This window comes from Crinia signifera, chromosome 3 (assembly GCF_055691185.1).
Source record: "Crinia signifera chromosome 3, ASM5569118v1, whole genome shotgun sequence".
NCBI lineage: Eukaryota > Metazoa > Chordata > Amphibia > Anura > Myobatrachidae > Crinia > Crinia signifera.
In genome coordinates, this window is record NC_139219.1 from 304,506,735 (window position 1) to 304,526,720 (window position 19,986).

At 44.5% G+C, this 19,986-nt stretch overlaps 1 protein-coding gene across 1 annotated transcript in view; it reads right to left on the reverse strand.

Annotated features, from left to right (window-relative positions):
* NBAS (NBAS subunit of NRZ tethering complex) overlaps window positions 1–19,986 on the reverse strand; it is a 540,465-nt gene that overhangs the window by 75,182 nt on the left and 445,297 nt on the right. The window contains exon 49 of the mRNA XM_083178566.1: window positions 4,221–4,357. Within this exon, the coding sequence (XP_083034692.1) occupies window positions 4,221–4,357 (137 nt within the window). The remainder of the gene's footprint in view (window positions 1–4,220; window positions 4,358–19,986) is intronic.

Genomic DNA, 19,986 nt, shown 5'->3' on the forward strand with positions numbered 1-19,986 from the left:
CTTGAAGCATAGATAAAAGGCTGAATGATTGCTGATGGTGGAAAGTGCAGGCAGAGAGGCTAGATCTAAATCACCGACTGTTCCGCTGAACAGTAAAAGAACACAACCTCTAGCGCACGGCTCATCCAGTCAATGGTTGCTGAAAACGTTAACCCCTTAACGATCCGCCTATTCTTTCTGCAGCCGTAGGCGAGGGGGACGGACGCCTCGTCTGTCTGTTATCCCAAAACACCTCACCCGTCATTTTTGACGAACGTTTTCAGAATTCTGAAATAAAATCCAAAGACGTAGAACATGGAACAATGCCCAATTTGTGTAACAGATAAGAACACCTAATAAAAAACATTGGGGTAAATTTACTTCTATTGAAGACCGGATCAGATTCTACTTATTTATTTATTAAGCACCTTTTGGAAGAGAATTGACAGAATCTGATTGGTTGCTACAGGCAATATCCTATCTTCAATAGAACTCCCTTCCTAGTAAAATTACCCAATAGAGTCTTGAATTATTATTCACTTACATGATGTCACAGGTGCCTGCAGAGATACACATAGATTCAAAAGCACAAACATCAGTATACAGGGATAATAATGAACACAAATCAGAGTAAGGCCCACTTCCTCCATACTTGACCAATGGGCCAGGGGGCTGTGGGTGTTAATCAGCACTCAGTGAACTTGTACCCAGATGCCAGTGGGGAAAAGGGGGGCAAGAGAACAAGGCGCACTGCTGTTGTGAATGGTGCGAGGAAGAGGCATTAGCGTGGGAGGGCTATAATCAGGAAGGAGAACAGGGATGGAGAGCAGGTGGTCAGAGAGGCTGATCGATAAGTTACAGTATCAAGACAGAGTAGCTGGAATCAGCAGTAGAAAGAAAGAAGTAATAATGCCACTGTATAGGTCATTGGTACGGCCTCATCTAGAGTATTGTGTTCAGTTCTGGAGGCCATATCTCCAGAAGGATGTAAATACATTAGAGACTGTACAAAGAAGGGCAACTAAAATGGTGCATGGCCTACATCACAAAACTTACCAGGAAAGACTAAAAGATCTTAATATGTATAGTTTAGAGCAGAGAAGGGAAAGGGGGGACATGATAGAAACTTTCACATATATCAAGGGTTTTAACAAGGTACAGGTGGGAGACATTCTTCACAGGAAGAGGAGCAACAGAACACGAGGACATGCACTGAAACTAGAGGGAGGAAGATTCAGGGGAAATCTGAGGAAGAATTACTTCACAGAAAGAGTAGTGGATAAGTGGAATAGCCTCCCATCAGAGGTGGTAGAGGCAAATACAGTAGTACAATATAAACATGCTTGGGATAGGCATATTGATATCCTTACAAAGAAATAAGGATCATATATGGTTTGAGGTAACATGTTTAAAAAAAAAGGGGCAGACTAGATGGGCCAAGTGGTTCTTATCTGCCGTCACATTCTATGTTTCTAAGAGGGCTCATAGTAGGGATGGCCATGGGTCGATTGCTCATCAATGGTACATTTGATAGGTAACCTCTATGGTGTGAAACCATCTGCAATGGAACCACTGACGGTTTCACCCACTGATGGTCCCCCTCTGCATTCTAATTCAATATGTCGTAGACCAATTAGAGCCCATGGGTGGGGCTTCATGGGAGTTTTGGGGGGTGGAGCTAAGCTTCATGTCCCAGCAGTTTAAAAAAAAAATTGGTTTCTTGTGCATCATTAATGGTGAGAAACCATCTGGGTCTTTCCCATCGATGCCAAACGTATTCAACATTGGTCATAGACCATCAATGATTTTGAATGGTGATGACCATTACTAGCTCATAGGTGAGTGATGCGGGCTTGTCTGAAGGTGTGACTACTGGAGGAGAGTCTGACAGTGCAAAGGGGTGAGATCCTGGCTATAGAAGAGAGAGGAGGTAACCAGAGCTGGTTCTGTAGTAAATGAGTGATAACTGGTAGCACTGCATATAAGGCAGCCTGTGGTAATAAAGGGTGCACCTAACTCATCAGATGACCACTGCTGCCCCACTCCCTGTTGTTAGTAATAACATATAATAGATGCACGTAAAGGATTACTCGGCTCTTGTAGACTAGTTAAATAGATACAGAGGATTTATTCTGCCAAAATAATCCGTATAGTTTATCCAACCGCTGTTAGTTACACTCGCCTTCAGAGTTTATGTATTCAGGGGAAGTGAGAGTAAGCACCTTTTAATGCCCTGTCATTAATTTGCAGGATGTCTGGCAGATAATGCGGTAGCGGAGAGGGAGCAGAACTGCAAACAGTCCCTGAAGCTGGAGGCCTGACCGTACAGGAGCATGCCATAAACAGCCGGCTAAAGAGTGTATCTAACCAGTAATTAGGGACAGGAGGAGGAGGGACTGGAAAATGAGTCTGCTCTGCACATTGTACAGAATGGTCCAATAGAAATATGTTGTAGCCGTTATAGGAAATATTCTCAGCGCTGTTGTTTGGTAGAGAACGCGGAGGAAGAAACTCACTATACAAATGCTTTATTATACAAATGGTTATTACTAAATGTGTAAGGTAGCCTGTTCATCCAAATACATATACGGGTGAGAGGGCGATTGGAACCTATTGTTAACTAATACCCCTTTTACACCGCCACAAAAACCTGGGTTTGTCTCTCCTGGACCCGGGTCAGCGGCGATGTAAAAGGGGTTAACCAGTGTCCCTTTACATGGGACTTCTACCCAGGTCCTGACCAGGATAGAACACAGGCAGGACCTGGGTAGAGGGCAAACAGTATGCTGGGTCATCTGACTCCTGTTTACAGCAATGGGGGAAGTTCAAACTCTGGACCGCAGCGTCCTGTGGTCAGGATGGAGGTTGGGCGGGGGGGCGCGCACAGCCTCCGCTGCTGTACTCTGCAGACAGCAGTGGAGGAGGTGAGTGGATGCCTGTGTGCTGCATACACTCACCTTGCGAACGGGGGGCTTTGGGTGCACGGGGGCTGGGGGCAGCCCAGCAGCTTACCTTGGTGCTGGGCTTGCCCCCAGCATGGCAGTCCAGGGCCCAGCAATCGGCAGTCCCGACGCTTGGAGATGATGTTATCTCCAAGCACCGCCGCAGTGTAAACAATGCGAATCCCGGATCCGACATTGGCTTGGATCCATGTTCCAAATGCCAGGTCGGATACGGGATTTGGGTGTAAAAGTGGTATTAATCGGCGGTTCCGCGGAAGAGACACGATATAGCGCATACAACAATTTCTTCGTCAGTTACTTCAGCCCCTGATAGTCAAGATTGAGCTGCATGTACAGATGGGATGCGGTCATTTGGTCTACAGCATGATGGTAGACAGTCATTAGGTCGACACCATTAGGTCGACATGGGGAAAGGTTGACATGGTCTAGGTCGACATGAATCTAGGTCGACATAGGAAAAGGTCGACTTGGTTCTAGGTCGACAGGTCGTTAGTTCAACAGTCAAAAGATCGACATGGGGTTTTTCACTGTTTTTTGAGCCGAGAGGCGGTATTTCGTTCCCTACCATCCACTAGGGCATGGCGGAAGAATCGCGAGCGCAGCGGTGCACTTTAAACTGTGTCCATGTCGACTGTGTTGACATTCAGGTAAAAAAAAACTGTGAAAAACTCCATGTTGACCTTTTTCGCTGTCGACATAGTCGAACTAATGACCTGTCGAACGAATGATCTTTCGACCTAGAACCATGTCTACCTTTTCCCACGTCGACCTAATGACTGTCGACCATCATGCTGTAGACCAAATGATCCCAACCCGTACAGATGATGAGGGGGTGCTGCTAACAAGGAGTAGGAGTGCGCATCATTGACGACATTAAGCGTACACACTGGACGATTTGTACTATATATCGTTAACGATATATTGCCAAATGTGTACCCAGCAAAAGGGAGAGAAAACCCTCAGCAGCGGAGGGGTTAAAGAACCTAAAATTATTACTGCAATAGGGATATTCGTATACTGTAGTACATACACAGGGCAATATGGAAATGAGAGTACTCCTTTTATATACAGTTTCCATAATCAATATGTAACACGTTTAACCTGCCCGTAGTACAAATCATAACTTTATTATAGGAACAGAGCAGTATAATTAGAGTTAGTGTTACAGTATAGGACATACACAATGCTGCTTGTACAATGCAGTAATAATGGTGCAATGTGTGGAGGAGAAAGGAAGGGAACAGAACATAGAACCTTGGTATGAGGGCCATTACTTACATTACACCTTTCATTGGAGGCCAGGCTTGTAGAAGTAACACTAAGTGCTGGAATTCTGGCCGCGCGTGACTGATCCCCAGCAGCTCTACAAAGAGCGAGTATCTTTTCTCTTCATTCTCAATGTCAGCCGCTTCCACCTAGAGAGTGCGAAAAATCACAGCTTAGTCCTTAAATCCATTTCATATAATGCTGTAAAAGAAAAGTGCATGATGGATGCTGTACACAATAGAACTCCGATGGCACTCAGTCATAGGCTAGCTACATCACTCGGTATCCAATGTTCCATTTACTGCAGATTTACCGTGATGAACCGGCTGTCACCGTGATACAAGCAGCAATCCCCATCGGTGAGAGATGGTGTCGTGCCCGTAGCCAGGAGCCCTCCCTCTCCAAAGGAAAGAAGAGCTTTAAACAGTATGTACTATAAAGGAAAGAAGAAACTGTAACCTTCATATTAACAGAGTTTTCCCCCATGTTAGGAAACTGCGAGGCGCTATACAGTATACCACAGGGGTGGCCACACCTGTCCTTAAGATCTACCAATAGTTCATATGTGTGTCAGGCAACCTGTGGATCTATAGTAGGAATGAATGCAGCAGGTTTGAAAATGTGACAGTTAGTAATGACTACAGCTGTGCACCAGCTAGGTGATCTGGGGAATGTGACAGTTAGTAATGACTACAGCTCTGCACCAGCTAGGTGATCTGGGGAATGTGACAGTTAGTAATGACTACAGCTCTGCACCAGCTAGGTGATCTGGGGAATGTGACAGTAATGACTACAGCTGTGTCCCAGCTAGGGGATCTGGGGAATGTGACAGTTAGTAATGACTACAGCTGTACACCAACTAGGTGATTCTATTGCCAGCTCTAGCAAGCATGAGGGGGCGCTAAATCTGTATATCCCCATGTTATAATACTACTTTTTATCCTTTAAAGTACTGTATATCTCCCTCCTGTACTTGTTAAAAAAACTTGATACAACAAACCCTTGAGATGACCACTGGTTGGTGGAACCATAGACGGTCATCCAATGCATGCATCCAACCATTGACGATCACTTGGCAGTTGTTCCATGAACGGTAACCAACCATGGTGAACACACTGGAAACCATCCCTTACAGGAGGCCCCGCCATTTTTTCGTGTGCGCACCTATGGCATGCACAAACACAGAAAAGGTACAGGTACAGTGGCCACGCATCACAGGGACATGCTGAAAGTCATGGGGGCAAGACTACACCTGCCAACTGCAACTCACCGGTGTAGCCACACACCCAAGAGGCGTAACTGGGTGGTAATCACTCGTATATTCAGTGAGAGCATGTCAATAGAATTGCACAATTTACGGAGCTGTCTGAAGAAAGGGCACACAGATATCAATGGCAGCCATGGAACAAAGCATAGAAATATATTATTCCAGAGCAGTTTGTGTTCAGACATGGTGCTTATTTGACTGACAGAAGCTATCCATAACACATCCCTTTCACAGAGAAGTTAAAAAAAGAAATGAGTCATACATTTTGATTAGTTCAATAAAATTGAACTAATTTTATTACTTTTCATTGCTCACAGAAAAGTACCCCCCCCCCTTCCAAGTCTCTGCTTTCTCAGGGAACACATAGGCACAGTAAAGATACAGGAGCACACCGCTTGCGCCTCTACAAAACCCTTTTTTTTAAGGTGCCTATAATTGTGTACATCTGGAACCTTGTCTTGTGTGTCAGATTGCTTGATCTAGGTGCGTTCTAGTCTCCCATATGATCGCGCCAACAGGAATGAATGGTTGTAATCTATTGGGAAGAGTTATTAATAGTTCTTATAATCTGAAGATGACTGCAATGCAGATGTATCGTCATACATCTAGCCTCAATACGCCATGCAGCGGGAGATGCCTCGTGTGAGCTGACAGGTCCCGTGGAACATCACAAGCATCAGGCGTCTTTTTTGCCTGAAATAGCGATGCAATATCGCTAGGGTGCACTAAGAGACTCTGCTGATTAATGGGATAGTATATTGGACCTTATTCTAGTCCACACGCAGCGCTGCGAATTTCGCAGTTTTTAACGCCCCCGCCCGCCTCGTTTGTGGGGTTGGCCACGCGGCTGCGAATTGATGTTTTGCATAAACATCCATTCGCAGCCTTGGTTGTGAGGGTCAAATCATTCGATGATCGCCGACCATCGTATGACTTGGAAGGAGGAGGCAAGACTATGACACTCTCAGGTGTCTTAGCTTTGCGTGCACCCTGTATGGGAATACAGGGCGGGCAGCTAACAACCGGTGATGTCAGCTGCCCACCCCCGGCAGCCGCGTACTGCCTAATTTCCATGGGAACACTCAGCGTTTTCATAGGAACACCCATGATTTAAATTTTTTTAATGTTGTAGTGACAAAAAATTATTATTATTATTATTATGAAACGCTGGGCGTTCCCATGGGCACGTCCCCATGCCGCCCCCTTCCCCACACACTGGTGGATGCAAAAAGCACGTTGAACTAGCAGATCGCCATGCCTGCTCGCACCCGACGCATGCACATGCGCAGAAATTGCGCATTAACAAAACAAAGTGACTACAATCAGGCCCATTGTGTACACAGAGAACAGTGGATCTCGCATTGGAAAAGAGCTGCGGCTGCTACATTGTAGCACTTTGTATACAGACTCTGAGACTCAGTCGCACTCAGATACACAAGTGTCACATATCAAATGAATCAGTGCAGTCTCCAAGTGTCCTAGAAATCAATGATGAGCTTATTTTAGGACACAAAAATCCAAGTGGTCCATTTTGTGATGTTGCCACGGGATAGGGCAGACCCCTATTAAGGTCAACATACATTGGGTTGACCACTGAAGGTCAACAGGCCTTAGGTTGACGCCTGAAAGAAACGTGGCTAAGGTTGACAGGTTTAGAAGGTCGACACAGTCATTAGGTCAACAATGGTACGGTCGCCATGAGTTTTCTTCACATTTTTTTCGAGTGTGCCAACAGGCGGTATTTCATACCCTACCATCCGCTAGGCAGTGGAGGGAGAATAGAATAGTGTGCCGAGTGCAGCGAGCCATGCGAGGGCACGCGGTACACTTTGACGGTGTCCGTGTCGACATTCGGGACAAAGACATGAAAAACTCATGTCAACCTTTTCACTATCGACCTTCCAACCCTGTCGACCTCATGTAGGCTACACACCACATCGATTTGGCCTCAACACACCCAATTTAGATACAATCTCGACCGATTTTATGTAAACTGGGCATGTTTTGGGCCGTCTCCGAGCCGATTCCGACCAGATGCGCGGCCCCGCAGGTCGTTTGGTCGGTTTTACGATCCTACCTGCAGCCGGTAGGATTTGAAAATGACCCCTTCAACTGGGTACCCATCGGGATCGGGAGCAGATCGCGTGCTTTGACAGATCGCAAGACGATCGTACAATCTCAATCGTTCTGGTGTGTACCAGGCAATAATCATGTCGACCTATTTCACCCAATGACCCAATCAGCCATACCCCTATCCAGTAGCTCATTAGCATAACAAAAGCACGTCACCCGCACAAGGCACCAGATGTCCCAGAAGTCGCACATTTTATTCCGCCAGCTCGCGCTCATTATCAGCTGTCACTCATCTGTACATTAATCTACCTGCACGGCAAAGTGTGGAAGCCTCTGTCTCAGAGCCCAGCAGAGCTTTCAGGATCTGCTGCAATTAGCTTAGAAATATCATTTCAGAGCCTCGCCGTTTCCCAGCCAGCAATATTAAGGAGATTATAATTATCATCGCCCAGACACGGGTTTAGACTATTTTATTTCATGAATCCAAAAATATCTAATTCTATAAAAACACATATGAGCCGAGATTATTCTCTTACTAAGAAGGTGAATATATAACCCAGGAGGATTCAGAGTTCTGGCAAATAGAACAAAAAAAAAAGTATAATTTGATTTGGGTACGATCCAGATTATCCATCTAATACATATATTTATGGAGGAACAGTTCGCTTGGCTGTGCTGTCATCGCCTACACAGCACTGTGGCAGCCAGTGACTCTATCTATGAATTCAACAAATACCAGTGACATCACTGTGGAGGCTGATTACTTTCTTATCGGACTTGTAGGGAAATGCAGGGATTCTACTGCTTTACGCAATAGGGCATGTCGTTCACAGAAAAGCACCTGCGATGCACCGCTGACGTCTGCACTTGCGATTTACCTTATGTGCAGCAAGATGCGCATCAGATCGGATGTCAAGCACATGTGATTTGGCCTGATTTCACCTGAATTCTCGGCCCAATCTGTCGGAATCGGGTGAAATCAGGCCAAATTGCACTAGTGTATGTGGGCCTTTACTCTACAGATGTGCGGTTTTGGTTTTAACCGGATTTACTCGGATCCCAAAGTGAGATCTTATTAGCTACCTAAAAACATGTGACAGCTGAGAGCCAATCTGAAAAATCCAAACTTGCGCTAATTTTGGCGATAAGAACCGAGAAAATCATCTCTACTTTACATGTACAGAATGTGCACATCTTTGGCAGCTATTACTGATAAAGCAGTCATTTAATGTGGATAATTGACCTGCCTGGGCCTTTTCAATTGTCCCTGATACAGACAGTTATCTGGGATTTTGTTTTGCCTGCTTGAGGCAAGTTAAGCAAAATTCACAATAATCAGCCACATTTTTTTTTTTTTTACAGAACTTATCTCAGATACTGGGCCAGATGCACTAAGCTTCAAAAGTGATAAAATGGGGAGTGACAAACAACCAACCAACGAGCTCCTGCCTGACATTTTTCAAACACAGTCTGTGACATGGCAGGTAGGAGCTGATTGGCTGGTTGTTTATCACTCTCCATATTATCACTTTTGAAGCTTAGTGCATCTGGCCCTTTATGAGGTACATTTATTAAAACTTCTAGAAAATTATAGACCGAATCTCATTAGTTGCTATGGGCAACATCACCTCTTTTCATTTTTATTTTTTTTTTACCCCTACTGTATGTGTTTTCACCCACAAACTAGATATTTTGAAGTGAAACTTTGGGCAAAAATCATGAAAATAGCCTTTTTGGTGTTTTTTATTCATTTATTGTTTTACTGGGGACAATTGAATAACTCCGATAGTATGAACCATGTGATGGCGGCAGTGACCTTCTCATTACTCTCTAATGTAGGACCCCTTTTACTCTTTGATCCCCCGGCATACATTGCCTATTGCCATGAACTTGTATTGTATTTTGTGGATTTATTTATTCCTCCTGTGGTATATATATAACATTATCTCTGTTTTATTGTTACACTTCACGCCCTATTATTATACTGTATTCTCTGGCCGGTAATGTTATATTGTGCTGTTTTCAGACATCGCCTTGTTCCTTGGGTTACGTTCCTACTTGAATGTGCTCATTATCGGCATGGTTGACTTGACAGAAAGAAATTAAAATAAAACTTGCATAAAAGTATAGTATAACATAAATCGCTGAGTAAAAAGTTTTGAAACTCGACATTATAAACGATGACACAATATCTAAATATTCCATGTACAATAGCTGGAATCTACCGTTACGTGGAAAGCCATAGCCTGGATGCTGTTAAACGGCCTTATATTTCTTCCTGAACGTCATTACGGGGAGTCATTTCCCTGCACGCATTTCTATGATAAGACTGTCTTACTAGAACCATTATGCAATGCTTGATTTCACAATTGAATTCCCCTGCAATAGGTCATAGATGCGAGGAACGATAGATATACAGCGGTAGCGCCATTATACTCTGGAGCGGCCGCATTACGGTGCTAGTTATGAGCGGGTGATGGAATGAAATGCAGATGCGATCTTTATTTCCTTAAAATTACTTTCATCTTAAAAATCTACAGAACGGCATTTTTCTTCAGCCACGAAAATTACAATGTTCTCTTTTTGTCTAGCAAAAGCATCATTTGTTTCCCAACAGCCAAAGCGCTGATCACCTCATTGAATTGGGTGACTTTAACCATCACTGAGGTATGATGCTCGGCGACGGACTGACTGCTTATCTGCAATATATTCACCGGTGTTGACACAACGCTCTCGCTCTTTCCGTCTCAGCGCAGAGGACATCAGGTTAACCTTGGGTACAGTAACGTGACACACTACTTCAAAAACTTCTTATACACAGGACCTTATGGATTTACAATGACAACATGCGGAAGTTATTGGTATATGTGACTACGTTTATACGCATTAGGGGAGAAATTCAAATAGCAGCAGTAAATGACCAAAGCTAATTGAATTACGGCCTCAATAGTCAGCATATCGAGGGAGCTAATTGGACATCTGGTGTCAGGTGTTGGACACCCGGTGTCAGGTGAACAAAAAAATCTTTGATAACGGATTTCATTTTCCCGATCACTTTGGGTGTTTTTCTACTTAAAAAAAAATTGCAAAAACAGATGCAAACAGGCACAAAAAATGATTATAAGCAAATGAATACTCCGCCATATATAACTGCTGCTTTCATGACAAAGCAACACATTTCCAGACCCCCCTCCTAAAAAAAAAAAAAAAAAAACACATTTCCAGCCCGCACCTCCTAAAAAAAAACAAAAAATCCAATAAGGAACATATATTTAGTGTTCATTCTAGCACCCGCCATCTTTGAAAACCAATGCAGTTCCTGTTCCCTGCCTGGGGTGTCGCTGTCTGCTGTGGTGTTCCTAGCACAGGTCTGGTTTGCATATCAGTGCCGATATAAAGACCACACTGTGCTAGAAGCACTACAGCAGACAGCGACACCCTAGGCAGGGAAGAGGAACTGCATTGTTTTCAAAGATGGCGGGTGCTAGAATGAACACTAATATTTATTTATTACCAGTTTCTTATATAGCGTACAGGGAATATTTCAACACTCACATCAGTCCCTGCCCCTGGAGCTTACAATCTATATTCTCTACCACATGTATTATGTAGGATTATAGAGATATGAGGGTCTACGGTTGGGTCCAGGGGAATGAGTCCAAACCCAATTGGAGGGAACACTTTAGAACAAGACGTAGGCGTATGGGACGTATGGACAAGGTTTTTTTCTGTCATAGAAACCCATACCTCAGCCAGTGACTCGGACCACTCTGGGAAACGGGTTTTTCCAAAGTGCACCGTCACCCGCTCCAAATACAAAGGCCAAAAAGCAGGAGAACTGTTAGGAGGGGTGGAGTCAAACACAAAACAACAAGGGCTCAAAAACAAAGGGAAACCATCGTTTTTAATTTATCCAACTATATCCCCAATAATGATGAATTGGACATACTCAGTAAAGGTATATCCTTTGTAAGGACATATAAACAGCATCCCTTTGATTTCGAGATAGAGCTTTTCAGATTTCATAGGTTATTAAAATTGAAAAATTACTTTTCCAAATACCCTCCTACTGTTAGACAACAGAATCCTTTCAAAGTTAAAAGTACCTTTGAACCCCCTTACTCTAACCCGTCCATTGACATTTTTATCAATTTGGTTAAACGTGATACCCTAGAATACATTAGTCAACAAAAAATCTCTTATTCTAATTTAACCAAGGAACAGAATTTAGCATTAAAGAGCTTGAGCATTAACACAGAGATCACCATCCGCCCCGCTGATAAAGGCGGCGGTGTGGTGATTCTCAATAGGAGTGACTACATCGCTGAGGTAAATAGGTAATTAGCTGATGGATCTTGCTACAAAAGCCTAACATATGATCCAACCTACAATTATAAAAAAAAAAAATCGATTCAGTAATAACTCTAGGTCTCAATAATGGTTGATTAGATGAGGCCACAGCATTCTTTCTCACACAAAATCACCCCCGTATTCCTATCTTGTATATTTTACTTAAAATTCACAAGACTCTTGTAAAAAAACCCGGACGCCCCATAGTGTCCTCTTGTGGCTCTATATGTCAGCCCCTATATCAATATATTGATTTCTGGCTCCAACCGGTTGTACAGAATACTCCCTTTTATTTGCGGGATACCACCGACTTTATACAGAAATTAAAGAAACTTGACAACCTACCAACTAATGCTTTACTGGTAACACTAGACGTGTCTAGTTTATACACTAACATCATCCACAGGGAGGGTCCTGAAGCTGTCAGGAGTTTGATTTCCACCAGTCCACACTATGCAGGTCCCAACGTTAATTTTCTTTTATTGTTGATGGAGATTGTGTTAACCAAAAATTATTTCCTTTTTGAAAGTAAATTTTTTTTGCAGTTACAGGGCACAGCGATGGGGTCCAACATTTTTTCATGCACATGTATGAAAACCAACACATAATGTCCAATTCTCAGTTTTCATCCTTTGTATTTTTTTATGTACGATACATTGACGACCTCTTCATGGTGTGGACTGGTGGACCTGAACTCCTGACACTCTTTGTGGACTACTTGAATGGTCTAGACACCACTATACGCTTTACTATGGCCTTTAGTGATCAGTATATCAGCTTTCTTGATGTAGGGGTTTCGTTGACAAATGGTTCCTTATCCACTCGCATATATAGAAAACCGACTGATAAAAATACCATATTGATGGCAGACAGTTTTCATCCTGTGCCACTTAAACATGATTTACCTTTGTCACAATTATTACGAGTGAGACGTATCACTTCTGACGACAGTGAATTAATGCCAGCACTAACTGAGATGGGGGAAAGATTTATTGAAAGGGGATATATGTCACATGAAATACAGGGAGCTATTGCACACTGTGTAAATTTGTCTCAGGAACAATCCCTGGTACCTGCCACTAAGAGTAATGAATCTGAAAGGCTAACCTTTGTGAGTACATACTCCATTGCCTCTAAGAGAATTCGAGATGTGATACATCAACATTGGCATATACTTCAGGCAGATGATACCATGGGACAATTCTGTCACAAATTACCTATGTTTTGCTACAAAAAGAGTGGCAATGTAAAAGATATTGTCCCAAAATCTGATTTGTTGCCCATCAAAAACACTGGATGGCTTGCCCCTAAGAACGGCAGTTTCCGCTGCTCGAAATGTGTGATTTGTCAGTTTGTAATAACATCTCCTGTCTTCCTAGATCCCCGTACTTCTAAAGTATACCCCATCAGACATCATCTTAACTGTGACACAAGTTATGTCGTATATGCCATTACCTGTCCGTGCAAACTGGTTTACATCGGTAAAACAATAAGGACACTGAAAGAACGAGTTGCCATGCATCGATCCTCTATAAAGAAAGCCATGATCTCGATTGACACTAGCACGCCTCCTGTTGCCAAACATTTCCACAAATGTAAACACCTTATAAAGGACTTTCGCTTCCAACCAGTGGACCATATTCCGCCCCTGAGGAGAGGCGGTGATCGTAGAAATCTCGTTACATAGAGAATGTTATTGGATTAATCTGCTTGACTGCATGTCCCCGAGAGGGCTTAATGAAGAACAATCTCTTCATTGTTTCTTATGATAATATGTGTCATATTGAGGATTATACCATATATGTGCCATTCATAACTGTTAATTTGCCTACTCTGGATTATATCTTGTGTTCTTTGTTTTGCCTTTATATTTTCTATTATATGATTTTCACTGTATGTGATATTATGCTCCTGCCTGCCCGTCTCTAGACATTGTGCCATGTTGTATAGCCATTAATAATTATCTGCTTTTAGATCCTAGTGTTAGACAGGGCGAATGCTGGATTATATATCTGGCTTGCGTCCTGATCTGACACCCGCTTTGATGGGTGTTTCTGGCTGAATGTCGGGGACACCGTCAGAGAGTGTGTGTTGGAGTATTGGATTAGTTTCATGGAGTCTCGTTACCATGGACACTGACGCCGAGGCGGGTCTTCAGCCTACCCGGCGTGTTGTCTGTGATGTCTGCACACTCCCACACAGCGTTACCCTGGTGACGGCGCCGCAACTAGCCTAGGCCGGAAGAGACGCCGGATCACTTCCTGGATACGCTGTTAGCTTCTACACGCTGGCTACGTGTTACCATGCAAGCAGGTGTCTGACAGAGACAATGGGCACACAGGTGATTTTGATTGATTAATTTGCTACACTATATATATCCGGGTTTGCTGGAGGGTCACTTATGCTCCTGAGGGCATCAGTGACCCTCACAGTGGACCACCATGTTACTGTCATTGGATGTGGTAACTCCCATGTATTTGGACTGTATTATCTTTTCATTGGTGTTTCCACTTCTTGTCTTTTCCTGATGGAATTTAAATTTTTTTGATATATAAAATATTTTTGGATACTCTATCTATAGTGCTGGCTTCTAATTTTTTACAACTCTACCACATGTACACGCACACAGACATTCTAGGGTTAAATTGTTGGCAGCTAATTAACCTACCAGTATATTTTTGGATTGTGGGAGGAAACCGGAGTACCCAGAGGAAACCCGCGCAAGAATGGAGAGAATATACAAACTCCGCACAGTTAGGGCCATGGTCAGAGGTGGATTTCTTACTAGGCCCGTGAGGCACAGGCCTATGGGCGTCACCTATCACAGAGCGGCAGGCTGCGTGTGACCTGGCTGAGCGGGCAGCATCGAGTTATGAAGGGGCCAATCAGAAGCGGGTTGCTGCCGCCCTATCAGAATTCACGTTCCTTGTCCCGGGAAGCAGGAAGTGTGAGCACTGCAGTCGGCAGCACTGATGAATGTGCCTCTGCTGCGTCGCCTGTGTAACTAGGGATAGATAAGGGGGTGGCGAAGGATGAGATCGAACTCCCCCTAAAAGAATACTTCTGGTTCCTCCTCGCTGGAAGACCGGTCCACTGGCATGTCTGCAGGCGGCGGAGAGATCGGGCTGTGTGCAGCCTGGTAATCCCTGGCTGCGCTCGCTGGATCAGGCTGCAGCCGATAAGTGTGGGCTGGGCAGTGGCACTACTACTACTACTACTCTAGCAGACAAGCGGGGAGACAAGACACAATTAACACCGCTGTCCCATCCCTGGCTGTAGCATAATCTGCTCTGCCGCAGCATATGGTGCACTTGCCCAAAGGGACTCGGGGGAGTTGGGGATGGGGTTAATATGTAGTGCCTAGGGGCGCCCTGACCCCTAAATCCGGCCCTGGCCATGGTGGGAATCGAACCCATGACCTCAGCGCTGTGAGGAAGTAATGCTAACCACTACACCGTCTGTGCTTTCATTAAGGAGAAAGGTTGGCTACATTTGAAAGCACACAACAAATATATGTTTTCTAATAACACATTTATTACATATAAAAGTAGTGCAATACAAGATTACTCAGCAGCACAGTCACTGCACCACCACAGGAATTTGAGACAGCTGCATAATTCTCTTTCAGGTGGGGAAAGTAGAACCGGGATACCCATTATGCAAACTTTTGCCAGGCTGGGAACCTCAAAAGCACCCTACATCAGGCTGTGGACCCACAGCGCACGGTGTACAATAGTACCGGGTGCCATTTTGTGTACTCAACATCACTTTGAGTCAAGCTGGAGCTAAAAGCAGTGTTCCAGGCGGCATACCCAGCAGCACTCTATGCCAGTCATGTGACCTAGCAGCAGTCAGTGCCAGCCTGCATAACCAAATAGTGCTTTGAACTAGTCTGTTGGCTCCAACAGAACTCTACTCCAGTCTTTGGATCCTAACCCCCCCCCCAACCCCCCCAGATCCTCCGAGCTCTGCTATACATCTGTTACTGTAGGAACAATACAGTTCTCTAATGTTGCAGCAATAGATTGTCACTAGCAAAAGGTCGAACATGTTTTTCATGATTTAAAAAAAAAAACTTTACCATGCCAGTGGGCATAGAGTGATACTATAATAGCGTGCCCAGTGCATTGAGGCCCTATGCCTGAAGCATGGCGAGCGCAGCAAAACATGCAGGGGATGTGTTATATACACAGTGTGCATGTCGACCTATGCTGACATGGACATAAAGCCTCATGCCGACCTCTTCAATGTTGAACTTTTGACCATGTTGACCTCTTTAGTGTTCCCACCTTCATGTGCCCACCTTCTCCCTGTCAATCTAATGATCCACACCCGTTCATATAGGGAAACCCATGACATTATTGTGTTGTTACTGCTATTCCAGGATCACAGTTCCGATGGATGTAATGATAAAAAGCAACTTAAAACCGTTCCTGTAACCAGCAACAAAAGATTGTATTGGTTTACAGCAGATCCACAGGAGAGGGCTTTCAGCCCACCGGAAGGAGGAAAGAATGTAGGAGAGAGTGACATGTACAGAGGGCCTGAGTCATATCCGGATGCAGCACAATTTGGGCGCATTTGACTAATACATTTATTACTACACATCTACCGAAGCATATGCTGCAGCTCCAGTCATAGGCCCTTATTCTGATCTGTGCGGAAATTCCCGCATTCTTACGGAGCGGTCCGCACGCCACGGTGTTTTGCCGCATGCGGCCATCGTCCGTAGAAACGCCCACGTGTCCTCCGCATTCGGACGGACTCACTCTTTAAGAACAGGGCGTGTTTACGGACGACATACAAACCATGCGTGTGCGGGAGAAACACTCAGCTTCGGCACGGTATTACAGAGTATTACAGAGTATGCTCGGGAATACCGCATCCGAACGGGAGCCAAGCGGTGCTACCGCACGTAAGCGGAGTATTTACGCCAAACAACCCACTATGAAGTATCTTCTGCAATACATCACATGACCCACTTATTCAATTACCTATCCTCATAAAAAACTGCTTATTTGGAATTGGAATCAATTAGATTCCAATATATCCTTACAAGCATGCCTAACACATGCATAGCACACATTAACCCTTACAGCAATGTAAGTGCAATGGTTTCTATTAAAGCACTGACAAGCGGCCTATTAGTGAGTAATGAGTAAAGGAGTAGATTCTATTGGGTTCAGGTGTTAATGGTTGTAGTCATTAGGCGTACGTTCGCCTACCGCATGAACGAGTGGTGTCCGCAAAGCAATAGTACACTTGTGGACACCGCACATTTCTGCCCTTTTTGATCGCGTGCATTCGGAGTGGTTTCCGAATGTACGCCCCCCAACATAAGTGTACTCCCCCGTGTCCGCCCATGTTTCCGCCCCGTTTTGCCCACTTTGAAACTACGCCCATGTGTCATTCCGCATGACGCCCATAATACGCCCCTATTTCCCGAATGATAGCGGTGAACAGTTCTGGACGGGATTTGGCCGAACTGGTACCGAGTCAATGCGTGGCACATGCGCGTAGCGTTCTCCACGCATGCGCAGACGCCATAAAGACGCGATCCGTAAGAACGCGGTAAAGTCCGCATCAATCAGAATAAGGGCCATAGTGTGGAACCGAAGAGGCTGCAGACATTTGGGGGTGGAGAAAGGGAGCGTCTGTGAAAACTCAAGCTGCCCATATATCTACAGAATGATTGTCAGATCTGGTTGGTTGGAACAAAAACCTGTTAAAGTATAGTGGCTCTTACTAACTGCTTTGGGGCTCACCTACATTTGGATATAAGTCCTTTTAAAAGATTCCTCTCAGATGTAGCAGTACACACCCACGCTTCTAGGTGCCACATTCACAATCTCTCCATGTATGGAAATAGACACGCCCTGTGGGTGGAGCATGACACGCCCCCTCAATGGGGCGCTGTGCAAAATTCTACCAACTATATTTTCCCTGAAAAGGCAAATATCCATTACAGGGCTACCAACTACAGCAAACTGACACTGCTGATTCCTAGCACAGAAATCCAGCCCAATACACAATGCACGTGTATGCAACATTCTCGATTACAATCCAAAATACAATCATAAACGTAGGTGAAAGTAAGCCTGCCAGAATACAACGAAGACAGAAATCCCTGATTATTCAGAAAATAACAACGTGCGGCGTGAGGCCAGAAGAATGAAAATCATAACGTTGCAGCTGTAATATTACTATAACATCTGTGTGAGGTAATAAATGTTTTATTACTAACACTACAAAGGCAGAATGGCAGTACCGGGAAAGGAGGTTACCTGAGGACAGCCATGCAAGTTAGATGCACCTACTTGCCGTATAAACACAGGCAGCAGCTACTGTCAACAAGGCAGCACGTGCACAGTTATCAGTTATGTATTGTAGAGCTTCTAATAGAAATGTTTAGGGATGGCCATCGACCATTCGAATCACCGATGGTTTATGGCCGATGTCAAATACTTTTTGCCATCGATGGGGGAGAACCAGATGGTTTCCCTCCATCGATGGAACAGCAAAACAATGTTTTGCCTTTTTTTTGTTTGTTTTTTAAAGTTCCGGGACACGGAGCATAGCTCTGCCCCCGACACCCACGAAGCCCCACCCCTGTGCTTTGATTGGCCCACAGGCCAATCGATCAAATACAATGGATGACCATCAATATGTAAAAATATCGATGGTCAGCCATTGCATAGTTTACCATTGATGGCCAGTTGCAGAATTGCCATCGATGGCAATGGCAACAGTGGGCCATCCCTAGAAATGTTCCAGATTGTTTCCGTATACAGGGGCCTTATTCCGGTCCGTTCGCACGATAGCGAGTTCAGCCTCGTCCCGATGTTTTGGGGACTGCGCATGTGCAGCTCCAATTTGCGAATAGCTTCGGCAACTTGCATATTTGCCGAGCCGCAGGCAAGCATCAGGGCGGTCTGGGATGGACAGTGGCGGGAATGGTGCTCACCATAAAACGATGGTTGTTCCCATGGGTACGCGAACAGGCCGATGCCTGCCGGAAGGGGGGGGGGGGGGCGTGACTGACGTCCCAAGGTGTCAGCCGCCTGCCCCGTATCCGTCCAGTCGCATGCAAATAAAAGTCAGTTTCCACGTAGTTCTTTATGCTTTCAGAACTACGTGGAAACTGACTTTAGTGCGCTCCGTCATTTTTATATTCCAGCTAAAGAACTTTTCATTTGCACTTCAGGAACAATACACTGGGATTCTGGGTTGGTGTGAGGTAATGCTATAAATGAACTCCCGTTTCTGTCACCTTGCCTCATTGCAGCAGAAGAACACCTCAGCTTTATAATCATTTCATTTCCTCATTGTGTGATACCTATGCACAGTATACTGTAGTTATTAACTGTCTGCAGCCAGGAATTAGCACAGTGGCTGTAATTACTATCCGGACGGGTGTGGATCCTTATGTCGACAGTCAATAGATAGACCACTATTGGTTGACAGGTAAAAAGGTCAACACACGAAAAAGGTCAAGAAGCATTAGGTCAACATGTTAAAAAGGTCAACACGAAAAAAAAGTCTACATGGTAAAAGGTCAACATGAGTTTTTCAGTTTTTCATGTTGGCATAGACACCAAATTAGTATACTGCTGCACTCACCATGCTTCGAGCGTGGTGCCTGGCTGCACACTTATATTCTCCCTCTGTGCCCACTGGGATGGTAAAGAATGAAAAAGTCAGTTAAAAAAAAAAATCATGAAAAACTTTTTCCATGGTGACCCTTTGGTTGTGTCGTCCTTCTGCCTGTCGACCAACAGTGGTCGACCTAGACATTGTCGACCTAATGACCGTAGTAGGATGTTTATTTATAAGGCGCCACAAAGTGTCAGCAGCGCCGTACATAGCAAACAAAAAAATAATTACAAGGTAACGTACAGGGTGTGTTGATAAAATACAGCATAAATAGGGGTATAGCCAGTGGCGTAACTAGATACATGTAGGCCCCATAGCAAAAGTGGTACTTATGTAATATCTGGGCTCCCGGTTTTCTTATGAGACCGTGTCCGCTCGCCACGCTTCGGGCACGGTGGCTCGCTGCGCTCGCCACACAATATAAAATCAACTCCA